The 14,859-nt window shown below is 40.6% G+C and overlaps 1 protein-coding gene across 1 annotated transcript in view; it reads right to left on the bottom strand.

The window, feature by feature from the left end:
• Window positions 1-35: 35 nt before the first annotated feature.
• wwc1 (WW and C2 domain containing 1) overlaps window positions 36-14,859 on the bottom strand; it is a 58,876-nt gene continuing 44,052 nt past the window's right edge. Inside the window, exons 15-22 of the mRNA XM_030746091.1 lie at window positions 14,341-14,484; window positions 13,417-13,463; window positions 12,846-13,038; window positions 12,181-12,351; window positions 11,934-12,026; window positions 6,593-6,823; window positions 6,160-6,278; window positions 36-5,382 (exon numbers count right to left, since the gene is read on the bottom strand). Coding sequence (XP_030601951.1) covers window positions 5,316-5,382; window positions 6,160-6,278; window positions 6,593-6,823; window positions 11,934-12,026; window positions 12,181-12,351; window positions 12,846-13,038; window positions 13,417-13,463; window positions 14,341-14,484 — 1,065 coding nt within the window. The 3' untranslated portion in view covers window positions 36-5,315. The remainder of the gene's footprint in view (window positions 5,383-6,159; window positions 6,279-6,592; window positions 6,824-11,933; window positions 12,027-12,180; window positions 12,352-12,845; window positions 13,039-13,416; window positions 13,464-14,340; window positions 14,485-14,859) is intronic.

Genomic DNA, 14,859 nt, shown 5'->3' with positions numbered 1-14,859 from the left:
TGGGACTCTTATGATAAAAAGAACACAAAAAAAGGAAAAAAAAAAGCCCCCCCCCCCCCCCCCAAAAATAAAACAAAATCACAGAAGTGCAATAAATACATGCAGTGTTTCTCATAGCCGCCTGCAAACACATAACCGGGTTCAAACAGATAAAAGAAAACAAAAGCACAAAAAAAAAAAAACCCAGACTTACCTACACAATGAAGAAAAAGAATTTGTTGCTAACAGCATTTGTTTTTTTTTTTAAACCTACATTCCTTCATCCAGGTGTTTCATATAAAAGTCTTTTTGATTCAGAGGATAATCAGTGGATTCTTATCTGTCCAGTCTACTCAAGTACACAGCGGACGAACAAAGAGGGCTCACATTCAGAAAACGAACGTTTCTCCATGTCTTACATAAGACGACGCCCATGTTTGGTCATTTTGGGAAGACGACTTCTCCAAAGGCTTTCAGGTCCTTCACAGCGTTCTGTTGCTGTGAAAACCGCTGCTCGCCCTGCAGGTGCACACCCGACTCCAAAACGTTCCTCTTTAATTTTTTTCTCAGTGCAAACAGTCAGTACAACCTGGAATCTACCCATCCAGCTGATCTGCAGTCAAATAACCATGTGATGCGTGATCTCATTAGTATCACATGGTTATTTGACTAAAGTTTTAAACTTTTAAATTTACTTTTTTTGTAGTTCCCATCTGCAGACTGTAACTGAAACTTTCACCAACAGGGGGCAGTCTTTTACTAACTTGGTATGATGAGCTGTTTTCAAATGCACGCTGCTGTTTAACTTTGATATTTCACTGTTCCTCTAGAGGCTTTGCCTTTTCCTGGACATCCACTGTAAATAAGTACTTTCTCTTAATGACTCACTGGGCCATCCTGTGGTCCAAACTGAAAATACAGCCCAGGCCAATTTCAGTAATAATGCCAAGCCACTGTAGACATAAAATCACAGTAGCTGCTTCTTCACATTATCTTTAACGAAACATCTGAAAGATTTTATTATTTATTATTTTTAAGACCCTGGAATTTATAGTAAGTACCTTTTTTAAAAAATAAAAAAAAAGAGGAAAAGTTTGGCTGCATCTATATGGTGACATCAGCAGTCTGATAGTAAACAAAGGAAAGTTGGAGGACAGTATGATCATGTCAGTCACTTAAAGTGGAAATTATTTTTTCCAAGATACCCAGTAAGTGTTAGCTTAGTTTTAGTGCCACAGTGACTTTGTATTTCCAGCGTCTGATTTTCTTTTGTGACATAGCGGAGGGTAAAATTACAAATACCTCATGAAGACTGAGATTTTAATTGTTTTACATCAGAGCAGGGAGATCAGCCTTTAAATATTTTGTTTAGATCTTTTTCACTGACTGTTCACACCGATGTTGGTGCAATTGAGCTGCTTCTGGAGGGGGTAAAAAAAAAAAAAAGTTTTTTTGAGTCATTAGTGTCTTGTTCTCTAGCTGTGTGATGTTTATTTTTATACACACATTTCTGCTAAAATATTCCTACTGCTACCTGGATGTTGTGCGACTATCTGACTTTTTATGACTGAAAACATACACAGAGACTGGGAAGCAACAGGAAGTGGAGACGACTAACAAGGTTAAAAAAACAGAACAAAAATAAGCTCAATCATTTTCAGGAGCTGCTGTTTCTCTACAAAGAGTACAAAAAAAAGAGAAACATCTGGAATAACAGCAGCAGCTTGGTTTTCATCAGCTACATTCTTCTGTACATGGAAAATGGAAACACGAAAATTCAGAGCAACAAAACACACCCAACATCTAAACGTTCAGCCTGGTGTCTCAGCAAGGACGACGGCTGGACATTCAACAGCCGCTAATTTCTGCATTCAGCAGCTACAGAGCCACATCTGTGATCAATCAAGCCCAATATTCACTCTTAGCTCCATTTTTGGTCTCCACCACCTGGCTGGAGAGTATCTGGGTTTTTTTTGGCTTCATTATATTCAGCAGATGAACACCAGCACTATGCAGATATTTGAGTGCCTGTAGTAGATTTTTTAAAAGATTTGATTTCTTATTGGTTACTGTTGTTACATAGATTCAGAGCATGATGCTGAGAAAAACAAAACAAAACAAAAAAACAGTTTTTTAACGCCATTAAAATTCCAGCACAAATTATTTGATCTCAGTGACAATTTTCTTTCACTACACTGGTTGCAAGTCAGGATATAATAAAAACACTTTAAGGTTAAAATTTGCTGTAACATCTTTTTTTTTTTTTTTTAACCTGTTTGGATTCACACTACATTAATATATCATCAGTTTATATGGAAGGTTTCAGGAGTCTGCTTCCACATCCAGGTGCTGCTCATTTGGTTTACCAATATTTAACCTCTTTTAGCTCTTTCTGGTCTCCACGAACACCTGAGGGACATTTGTGGCTCTTTAGCTGCTGGATGCGTCAATAAGTTCACTGAACATGTCTTTCTGCTGGTTTGTAGAGCTTCAGACTAAAACAAGCTTTAACAAAGAGCAAAATAACTAAGGTGATATGTTGAGTTTTGCTGGGGCACTATGCTAACGCAGTCCAACAGTTTTAAGTGTAGAAAGTCCAGCTCTGAGAGGTGTTCAAAGACATCCAGTTACAGGTGGAAACATGAGGGAAGGAAGTCTGAAATTAAAACTGCAAAAACTGATCAGCCAATCAGAGAGAAGTGCAGGAGCCTTAAGAAGCAAAGCTGGACTTCTCTCTTCCTATTGGCTAATGGGTTTTTTTTCCCCCCAGTGATTTCCAGTCTAACAATCATACAATCAATAAGAAGTTCACAGTCATCAATAACACATTTGATATTCACTTCCTGTGTGTGTTTCAACAATCAGAAATCGTTCCAGCATGAGGCAAAAGTTTCCAGATGTTTTACCGTTCCAAAAACTCACATCAAGTTTCTTTTTTAAAAACTTCTACTTCAAGTTTCTTAAAGTGCAGACTATCCGATCGACTACCTGAGAGTTGGTGTGAGTTAGTGTTTCTACACTCGGCTGATGTGTGTTTGTGTACAGCTGATGAGAGATGCTGATGATTACAGATTATATTCAAAGTGACACTCTGAGCTGCTGTTGTGTAGTGCTTTGTATAGGCAAGCGGACGTACGACCACCTGTGCCGTCAATGCGACGTACACAAGTTTCAATTCGCTTAATTTACAGAGAATATACAGTTTCTGCTTATGTTTGAAGATAACGGAGCTATAATCCTTAAGAATTCAGTCCAGCACAGTTTGGCATGATTAACAGTTGGAAATAAACCTCATTTATCTCACACTGGGCCTCGGTGCAGCCCCCTCAGTTCCTTTCTCTCTGTGAAGGAAGCCATTTTAGCCCCTCCCCTTTTAAGCCAATATTTCTTTTGATTGGTTGGTCCTCAGTTTGAACAGCAGGTGCACGGAGCTTCCGAGCCAGAGATGACCAGGAAGATAACTGTCTGAAACTGAGTGTTTAGAGCAGTCTAAATTTTTGGCTAATGATTATGAAAGGATAATTATAACAGAAGAGAATGAAAAACAGAATATTTTCTTTTAAAATTTAAATTAGACCTCATTTTTGGGAGTCTTCAGTTCTCTAAGATAATTTCTCAGTACTGTTGCCAAACACTAAGGAGCACAAATACTGGAAAAAGACTATGTCCCAAAATGCTGCTGGTATAAATCACACAGGAAACATAATGAAGTACAGACACCCCAGTGTGTCTTTATACAATCTTATGTCAATGCAAATGTTGTATCTTGCCTCTTTTTGCTTGATTTTTTGTCTTCACCACTCAAAAATCTGGCTCATATGCTCACAACCTAAAAATATAAATTCAAAGTGCCTCATTTCACAATAAAATGTAGATTTAGTGATTTTGATCTGAAGTACTTCATAAACGACCCAAAACAAGTACTTGTTATCTCTTTGGGCTCTGGAGTTTACTACTCCCTCCCCAACTAGCCTCATTTTTTCAGCTCCCTACAGTTTACGTTTGATGGTTTACTCATTTTCAAAGCTGAAAAACTCCGTTACTACAGTTTGGCTTTGAAGGACAATGTCATGATGATTAATTAGTTCATTTCTGTTGTTTTTTATTCTAAATAACACCATCCCAAACTCAAAGGGATCTGAGGACCTTGTTTAGACAAGGCACAAGAATTATTAAACATGATAATAAAAAATAGAATATAATCAGAATATAACTCAGAATATAATCTGAAGTGGACCTTTCAAACAGTCCTGATTTAATCTCTAGCTTCAGCTCAAAACCACATCTGAAAAACTCTGATTGGATGTTTTCTACTGAAATGCATCCTGGGAATTGTAGTTGACTCTCTCAGGATCAGATGCTTTCTAACACAGCTACTCATTTTTTGTTCTGATTTTCTTACTATTGAAGAAGCCAGTTGAGGTGGTTCGGGCATCTGACTGGGATGCCTCCTGGGCGTTTCTTGGGTGAGGTGTTCTGGGCATGTCCTACCAGGTGGAGGCCTCAGGGCAGGGCAAACCCAGGACACACCGGAGAGATGATATCTCCCCGAACAAGCTGGAGGAGGTCTAGGCTTCTCTGCTTAGGCTGCTGCCTCCGTGACCCCACCCCAGATTAGCAGAGGTAAATGGATGGATGGATGGATGGATGGATGGATGATTTCATCAGGAGAGTTTCACTTGGAGGTATTTGAAGATTAAAAATCTTAAGGATTATAACTCTGGTTGATCTCCAACGAACTGCAGTGACTTTAACAGATTAGAAGTTTTCAGGTCCATATATACAAACACTTTATGTGTTGTGTGTGAAACAAATAAAAAATAAAACACTGTGCTGTTTGTCTGCTCTAAAAAAAACAAAAAAAAAAACAAAAAAAAAACCCCAACATGATCTGAAGGTCAACATTAAATATCTTTAAGGTGTAGCTTAAGTTTTCCTTTGAGTACCATTTTTGATTGTATTTTGTGCCATTTTTAGTACAAAAGCTTTTGTATGCACGTGTGACTGTATGATTTTGTGCTGGAATGATTTTGAAAACACTTAAGAGCCTAAAAACAGCCGGTTAGTAACAGAAACACAAACAGAAGAGTGGAAATGAGAATAATAAAAAAATAATAAAAGCTCCAGCAGTGCTATCACTAATTTACAAAGAAAGACTATCCACATTAGAAATGCTGAGCTCCTTAAAAATTACTTTCTCCACTGTGTCAAATGTTTTACTCCTACTTATTATCATTGTTATTATTTATTTTAATTCTTCATAATACCGCCAAACATTTGCTTCATTGGTGTGGGAATAACAGGTCACGACTCTGGGAATACTTTGAAATGCTTCTCTACACGTCATCAGCCGGCAGGTCGGGGATGCAGGTCTTCGCTCGCGTGAAAAACGCCATCTTCTCTCTGAGACCGCAAAGCAAACAGGGAGAACATCAACGAACCATCACGTGAAATTTGCTTCTTGGCTCAGTATATAAACTGGAAACAGTGAGAAACAGTTTGCCTGCTCCTGAAGCACCTGAAAAGATAATAAATTAGCACTTTCTCTCATTTATTTGATCTTAACAAAAACCAAAGTGTGTGAGGCAACCAGATACAAAATTAGGAGCGCCATCACCATCATGATGTCACCAGCTGGTTTGGGAGGTCCTGATTTTGAAGCCTTCAGCTGAGTGTTTTCACCGTAACTCTTTGAGAGCAGCTACGATGAGTGAGAAGCAGGTCTGACCTGTTGATCACTAAATTATAACCTGCTTTTTTGGTCTGTTTCTGACCGTGCATGTGTACCTCAATTGCCCACCGATTGAAAGTTGGAGGTTTAAATTTTTAACTTACTGGTCAATCCTGAAACACAGCTGATGAAATGTGCTTGTTGAGGTTTATTCTCCATTAAGATCTTTATTTTTAGAGTTTCTCAGTTTTTGTGAGTTTGTGTGCCCAAGTATTTCCAGACTCGGACTGGGAACTTCATCGAGTCTACGCTGACTGTTTGGCAGATGCTCAAAGCCAAGATACAAGAGATGTTTGCTATCTTTGGATGGAGTCGAGCTAACCCTTTCCCCCTTGTCTCCAGACTTCATGCTAAGCTAAGCTAAGCTACTGCTGGCCATAACCTTATATCAATCTTCTAATTCTCTCCATGGAAACATGTAGTATGCTAAAAGTTAAGGCAACTTGTACCTGAAGGTTTGGACCTCAGGGACCTCTTTGCGGCTCTGGCCTCTGATCTTGTGGACGTCCTTGGCTGCAGCCTTCATCATTTTCTCCACCCGCTTCTCCTGCTGCTGCTCCTCACGAGTCTGAATGAGACCAAAACCAGAGAGACACTTTTGTTTCCCACTGGATAAACTCTACAGTTAACATACAAAAAAACTGAACGCCCTCTGGAGGACCATTAGTGGATTTCTGTCTCGATCACATCCAGACTTAAACTGGGTTTTTCTCCACTACCAAGCAGTGTGTAAATGTGACCAATAATAGCTCAGCTGTCATCCCTAACATGTACAAATCAGAGCAAAAATGGACTTCACCATTTCCACATTGTCCACATGTTTCACTGCAGACAGATCGCTCTAAAAAAGTGTCCTGGACGCCCTGAAGTAGAAGTGCTCACCTGTTTCTCGGCCTGCCTGAGGAGGAGCCGGAAGCGCTCATCTTCTTGGACCCAGGCAGGCAGCTCTTTCTGGCCCTGCTGCCTCGCCTTCTCCAGTTGCGTCTTCAGCTCCCGCAGCACCCGCAGTTCCTGTGCCAGCCGGGCCTGCCGAGTCCGGGACACCTGCAGGTCCAACTCCAGGTCCAGGGAGGTCCGCAGCAGACCGTCCAGACCTTTAACTGGCACAGGAGGCTGAGGGGAGGACAGAAAGATACAGGGTCAAGTACCATGGAATACTAGTTTGATAAATGCTGATCAGTGTTAATTTCGTTGACGAACTATTTTCGTCGTAGTTTTCGTCAATGACCTTGTTTTTCCATGATGATAACGAGATGATAACTAAATAACAGGGTTAATACAGGAATCCTAGAGTTCAATTTACTACCTTTTACTACCCATTTTACTACCTCTACAATGTTTTTACTACCAGCACAAAATTGAGCAGCAGCCTTTTTTTGGGGTAGCGGTGGATTCACAGCACTAAGCCATGTAAGATGATCGCCCAGCTCTCACCGACGACAAAAACTTTATCCCGCTTACTTGAAGGTGTAACTGTGACTTTGTCTTGACTAAGACCTCATACACATTAATATTCCAAACACATTTCAGGAAGACTCAGGAAATTAGTTTTTTAAGAATATAAACAAAATGCAATGAAATTCAAGTTTCACAAGCCGATGATTTATTTTCCAGTAGAATATTGGAATGATCTTGAGGTTGCAGTTGCAGTGCTTTATGTAGCACCAAAAAAAAAAAAAAATAGGGATCTGCTCCCCACGCGCACAAATCTGCTGCTGGTGAACGGTGGATGCTCGGTGTGATTTGATCACTGTCACACCGTTCTAGGTCAAATTTATATTTTTTTCTGCACACTTTACAAAACGCCTCTCGATCATTCCCCATGACCGGCTTAACCCTCTGGGGTCCGGGGTATATTTGGCCATTTTTGACTACTTTTGTTTTTAGCTTTATAGTTGACCTTAGAAACTGTTTACCTTGCCTTGTTTGGTATCATTTTTTCAGCATGACCTCATGTGTGTGACTGTATAGTTATTCTTTCATTTTGACATACTGTATTAACACATTGGACTTATAATCACATAAAAACAAAATCCGAGTAGAAAATGTATTCATTTTTTTTGGCCACAGCGGCTTTTTTTTTATTATTTGTGACAGTGGAGAGAGACAGGAAATGGGGGAAAGATACAGGGGAAGGCATGGGCAAATTGCCGACAGGCTGGGATGCGAACCCGCGCCACACGCACCGCAACGCGGCGTGTGTATGTGGTCGCCAGCTTCACCACTAAGCCACCCAGGCGCCCCAAGTTGTTTTTTTTACTGTAAAAATCACAAACATGCTTAATGAATTATTTTTACAATTTAAAATGCAAATATAAGTTGTAAATTTTCAAAACTTGTGTAAAAATATAGTAAATAATAAAGTTATATACAACTATTCACATTAAAATACGGAACAGGCCTCAGGTGTTTTTCTGTACAACTATTTGCAGAGCAATCAGGACTCACATTAAGATGCTAGACAAATTATTTATGCCACCTCAAAAAACAGTTTCTGTCCTCTACAAGACTGAGGGGCCCATCACAGCCAAAACTTGCCAGTAATGTTGTCTCTTTTACCACTTTTTCACCTGTCCCTCAGCAGCCAAATGCACCCAAATGCATCGTGTTACTGCATAATTTTCTGATTGGCTGATATGGTGCATTTTTCCACCAATAGGAAAGGGGTTGTCGGGAATTATTTTGTTTGTTTTTTATTTTTATTAGCAAGCACTTCCTGTTAGCTAAACTAACGTTTTCGCCGTTTATTTCTGCACAAAACGCACATCGAAGGTGAGGACAATATACAGGAAAAAGCATGGCATAAATTATTGGGCATAACTCTTGTTTTACTTGGCCTATCAACGTAATTTAAAAACTGGTACATAGTTTGAAGTCTGCACTTTCGATTCATGTTGAAATGGAGACACAGGGCAGCAGCGTCCCGATGCTACGTCATCTCAAATCGGCGATTTCATTTTGATGTGCCGGCGCGTCCGTGGATTTCAGAGGGTTAAGCCAGTCTTTGAATGCTGGGTCATGGAGCCAAAGTTGTGAAAACTACATTTTCCCATGACGAGGTGCAAAATGACTCGCTAGTCTCAACATATTAGGCGTCTGCAACACCGCGCATGCGCACAGCAGATCGGATAGCAGAACCAATCGAGTCTATCATCAACTCAGGTCCTGCTGAGTAGTTATATTTTTTATACAGATTTTATAGTTAAACGAACATAAAAAGTCTGCATCAATGGAAAAGTCAAAATATATTGAAGGAGTGACGAAAAATTTACTACCAAGTCAATTTCTGTTTGTTACCTTTACTACCTTTTAATAGCCTTAATCTGAGCTCATTTAATTTACTACCCCGCGGAAACCCTGAATAAAAACTACGTAAAAGGTTAAAAACGATGACGAAATTGACACTTTCGTCAGCGAATGAAAACGAGACAAAAATGCTTGGCGGGGACGACATCCAATCAGAACATAATTTATTTTGTGAAAGGCAGGGACAAGTTAGGAAAACATCCAATCAGAACTGATTTAATTTTGTGCCGGGGCGGGGCAAATTAGTTAAGCATCCAATCAAATGCACAGTTGCACAAATTTGATCTAAACCAGGGAAGGCCAAACTAGCCTGTGAATTTTTCAGGCAGAGGAGGCCTACTCATCAAAGCAGAAAAAGTGATCACGATTACACATTGTTGTGTGCAAATGTGTGATCTATATGAGTTTTTCTTGCCCTGAGTGCAGGCTCTCAGGTCACTGCCTCATGCTCCTGGCCTGTGAACAGGTGCAATGAAATAAGAGCAACACCATCAATTTCCACTTTGCTGCAGCAAAACCACAAAAACTGAAGTCCAGCAAAACTAAAATCACTCAGTGCCTCTGCTGCCTGATTGCAGCACTACTTAATGAACTACAGTCTGTCAGGACTGTTGTGAAAGGTGAAACTGATCTGAACTACTCCCCATTAGGGTTTAATATTTTTCCCGAAAATGACATGAATCAAATCCCGGGAAATGACGAGCCATTTCCCGGGAATCCCGGGAAAAAGTTTATTTATTTTTTTATTTTAATTAGGCCTTCTGTAGCCTGTGTCGGCCTTAACCTATTGTGATATTGTAGATGTAGCTTTCCAGCTATGTCCTGTTATGCCCAGTAGGGGGCAACGTTGGCTTGATTAACGCAATAAAACCTACATCTCGACATTCGAGTGCTCGAGCTATGCGGTGTTGTATCGTTCCTCAACACTCCCTTAACAAATATAATTCGAATATTCCTCCATTGTACATGGAATTATACCAAGCTATTTTACAACTGCTGGTGCAAAACAATACGGTTCATGTCCACAGCATTGATAAAGGCTCAGCCACGCTGTCGTGGCGACATCTGTTGCGCTATATCTCCACCAGTGGAACGCTGTAATAGTCATTGAAAAGTTAACTACCGTACTTCACTATAATATGACATAACACAGGGCCTTGAGTAATGCACTACGACTTGGTCATTGCCATTCTGGCAACAGCAAATTTATAACACCGTGTCTGAGGGTTAAAGTAGGTTCGCTGTGAATCGTCTTTTGAAAAACTGGCCGATCCTTATAGCCTAAAAAATATACATTTTACTCAACTCCATTTTAAAAGCGAAATATGTTAAAGCAATCTATTTCATGATAATTTCTTCACACATTAGGCCCGCATCCTAATTCATGATTGTTAGTAAGCGGCTGCAAACGAGGAAAAGTAACACTCGAAGTTAAACAGATATTTCTTTATTGTTCAGGGCAGGCATATTTTATAGGCTATATAATGCAATATAACAATATATAATATAAAATTATATAATACAAAATACCTTAGGGTAAACACATTGCCTACGATTTCAACAAATTAAAGAGGAAAAAAGCACAACTGTGTAATACCTCTATTAAAACGCCTGAGATGAAGAGGCTGAAGCCTTAAACGGAGGCTGAACGTGCCTGAAATGAAGAGTAATGCTTTTCGCATTAAACGAACCCTTCTCTCAATATTTCCTTAAATTTAACATTCTGAAGCTTTCTTTTTTTTTCTTTTCTTTCTTTTCTTTGCGTGACTTTTTTCCCGGTTTCCCGTCTAACGTTTCCCGGGAAACGGGAAATGGTTCTGATCGCATTTCCCGGGAATCCCGGATCCCGGGATTAAACCCTACTCCCCATCTAACACCACAGCTCAACACACAGTCCCTGTTATATTTAAGCAGGTTTAACAGAGCTGTAAAGCCATCAATGATAAAGCCAGTAAAATCCTCGATGTCTAAAGAGCACTTAAAAGCCACCTGAATGTTTAATAACACCTTGACTTATGTATAAATACTGTCACCAACACCTGCTATATGTGAATCACCTGCTGCTGTGGAGCCCCAAGAGGGACACTAAGGCTGAATCTGCTGCCTCGCCTTTAAATTAATAGAAGCTGGCAAATGTCAGCACTGCATTAAACATTCAGACGGTCATTAAATATTAAGACTCACTTCACTGGGAGTCATTAGGTGGTTTAAAGCCTCAAAAAATGCAAATAGGCTCTCCTTCCTGAGTTAATGCAGTCTGTAAATGTGAAGGTTTGAATTTTAAGAAGTCAAGAAGCAGGAAGATCACAGTAAAAGAGAAACCACATCACTGAAGCTGAAATACAGCTAATGTGGAATCAAGTATCTTGAGGTCCAGTGTAAAGAGTCCACTAAACAGCCACAAGTTTCTGCTTCTGTTCAAACTACAGAAACGCTGCTCCCAGAAAAACTCTGTGAAGACAAATGCAAAACGTCTACAAGTCAGACTGCTCCGAACACTCCATTTCAGACAGTTCTTCTACTCTTGGCCCTGTATGATGTCATAAGACAGGATATCACTGACATAGTCATTTAAGGCACAGACACCCCACCCACTTGAAGTGCAAACCTTATGTTAACAAGGGCAGCCAATCAGAAGAACAGGGTCTTAAAGGGGGAGGAGCTAAAATGACAGAGGCTGCACCAAGGCCCAGTATCAAATAAACCATGATTATTACAAACTTTGAATCATGCAAAGCTACTCCAGCAGAGTCCAAGAATAAAAAAGCATGTCAGCTGTAGAGATGTAGAGCTCAGACGCAGCACGTCTCGTTCTGCAGTGATGTTCTAACTGGGTGCATCACTAAAACCAGATTTTATGGATTTTTAACTGTATTTTTATACTTTTTGCTTTCAGAGGAGGGGGTGGCATATTTACCCTCTTCATGCGCATACTGCGTCTCTCTGAAGCGTTTCGGACAAATGGAGACTTCCTGGAGAGCGTGGAGCTGTCGCTGTCGCTGCGGTTAATCTGTGAGGACAAAAACACATTTTGTAATGAGGACACAGTTAAAAGTCCATGTTTCTGAGTCTGTAGTTTGACTGAACTGTTCAGCACGATGAAGGAAATTTTGTCATTTCAAACGTCTAATTTTCTGTTCTGCAGAAGTGAGAGTCTCAGTTACCCTGCAGATGTACTGGCTCTGAGGTCCGGGGGAGAAGGTCTTGGACCGGATGATGGTGTTACCCCTCATGAAGGGGATCTGCTGGCTGCTTTGCGGGCGCCGTTCTTTAGGCCGAACCACCGAGCAGTGATGGAACGACGGCAAGCTGTCCATACTCGTCTCCTTGTTCACCTGAACCACAGCAATAACAAGGAGAGGCTTTCATCAACAGGTTTGAGTTTTTTAAATTTTTACTGGATGGGAAATGTAGGGAAAGAGAACGTCAGCAGGGAATTTAACCCGGGACTCACTGCTCAGGAGGTTTCTGCCCATTTGTTTGAAGTAAAACCTTGGGTATCAGTTCACCTGTATATTTATTCTTACCACTGTGATACTTTTAATTCTAAAACAGTTTTCCTGCCAAAACTAAACCAAACTGATACAAGCCAACAAAAGCCAAATGCAGGACAAATGAAGAAGCTGAGTTTTTGGCTGTACGTACACTGACATCATTATCAGAAACCCGGGCCAAGTTTAATATGAACATCCACTGGAACAGGACAAATGTTTATGTTCCCTTTGTTGTGGTCAGACTTAAATGTCAGTGTTCCCAATTATCCAAAGAAGAAGAAATATAAAGCACAAACTACCTCACTGACCTTTAGGCTGCAAATAAACCGAGTTACCTTTTCCGTGATGGCTGCTGCGGCAATCGTAGGAGGGGGTTTGGTCGCCGCCTTCTCATCTTCCTCCTCCTCCTCCGCTTCCCACTGGCTGCTGTCGGGATAAAACTCATCCTCTTCCTCCAGAGGCCCCACCCCCTCTACGCCATTTCCTTCGTCGTCATCGAACACATCTGCTTCCAGAGGGTCACCATGCCTTATGATAACAACAGAGACACATTCTTACTCCCAACTATCACCATCCTCTTCCTCAAACTGATATAAGACCTAGAAGTAAAAACATAACCCAGACTGTAAAATAAAAGTACATCATGAGAACATAAAGCCCTTTTTAAATATCGACCTGAAGTTTGTTTCAAGTGGACAAATCTGGAAAAAAAAAGTCTGTTTTCGGTGTGCTTCATGTTCACACAGATCACTGCTTCAGTATTTTCTTCACTATTTTCTATTATCGACATGAGAATTTATTTATCATCACAGAGATAAGAGGAATATGTGAGAGGAGGACTGAATAAAATGCATTAAGGAGTGGAAGAAAAAGGAGAACAAAGGAAAAAAGAACGTTAACACTCACCAACTGTCCTCAGACGCTCTGACTCGGTCGCTGCTGGACACTCGTGTCTGAAACACAAACGGCTTTTATCAGGATGTTTTTATCAGCTCGTTCTTTGCGTTTCACTTTAAATATTCGACTATTTGTATTTTTGTTTGGTATTTAAATGTGAAAAATCTCAGAATGGCTGCATGTATCTCACTCACAGCTGAACCTTTAAAGAAGGGCTTTAATAGTAATCCTCCTCTACCATTTTTATTGACTCACTTATTAATTGCCATTCATCCACTCTCTTCCACTTATCCTGTTCAGGGTCGTGGGAGGCCTGGAGCCTATCCCAGCTGTCATAGGGCGAGAGGCAGGGTACACCCTGAACAGGTCGACAGCCTGTCGCAGGGCCAACACAGAGAGACAGACAACCATCCACACTCACATTCACACCTATGGGCAATTTAGAGTGACTGGGACTGTGGGAGGAAACCCACGCAGACACAGAGAGAACATGCAAACTTCACACAGAGAGGTCCGAGCCAAGGTGGAATCGAACCCAAACCTTCTAGATGTCATTCTAGCTGTGAGGCAGCAGTGCTAACCACCACGCCACCGTGCTGCCCTTTATTAATTTCTACCCATTTTATTTTGGACACGTTCAGCTTTTAATTACTCTTTATTTAACTGTGTATTCTTTTCCTGTTGTGAACCATTTTAATGATTTCTGAAAAGTGCTGTGCAAATAAAGTTTCTTATTATTCTTTTACAGGGACATTACACCATCATCCTGCCTGACTGAAAGCAGTTAAAGGTGTGCAAAGTAAATATTTACAAATAAAATGAGAATTCATTTGAAATGAAACTCTGGCTGAATAAACAGAGCACAGCTCTTTTGAAACTCATTTCTGGGCTGCATTAAATAGTAATCTGTCCTCCTTGATGTGCCTGCCGTACCCTTTCGGAGCCGCCCGCCACCGCTCTGCTCTCTCTGTCCTTGCTGCTGATCTCAGGCATGTAGACACGGCTCAGCAGGTTGTACCACTTGGTCCGCCTCTCCTCCAAGCAGCTGACGTCAGCCAGGCTGATCTGGGCTCCCGCCTGGAGTGAGGAAGAGGAGGAAGGTTGTCATTCAGCACAGGGACACATTTTGAACAGCACAGCTTGGAGCATTTATTTGCAACACATCTGTTGTTGTACCTTCACAAACATATTAAAGAGAAATAAGGAAAACTGTGTGGTATTGTGTCAATGTTATAAAGAAAATATCACCAACTTTGAATATCTACATGAACATTAGTGGGTCAACAACCACCTCCAGAGAACACCCCCACTTGGCTTTAAATACCTGGGTCTCTCCACTCCATTTGGTTTTTAGAACTTTCAGATGAGGTGAAACGACTTCAAGAAAATTAAAGAAGTCCAGTCGTCTTTTCAATTATTTCCGGCTAAACAACGGGATGATAATAATGCTCA

This window comes from Archocentrus centrarchus, chromosome 14, assembly GCF_007364275.1.
Source record: "Archocentrus centrarchus isolate MPI-CPG fArcCen1 chromosome 14, fArcCen1, whole genome shotgun sequence".
Lineage (NCBI taxonomy): Eukaryota > Metazoa > Chordata > Actinopteri > Cichliformes > Cichlidae > Archocentrus > Archocentrus centrarchus.
This window is presented reverse-complemented; position numbering and strand designations above follow the sequence as displayed.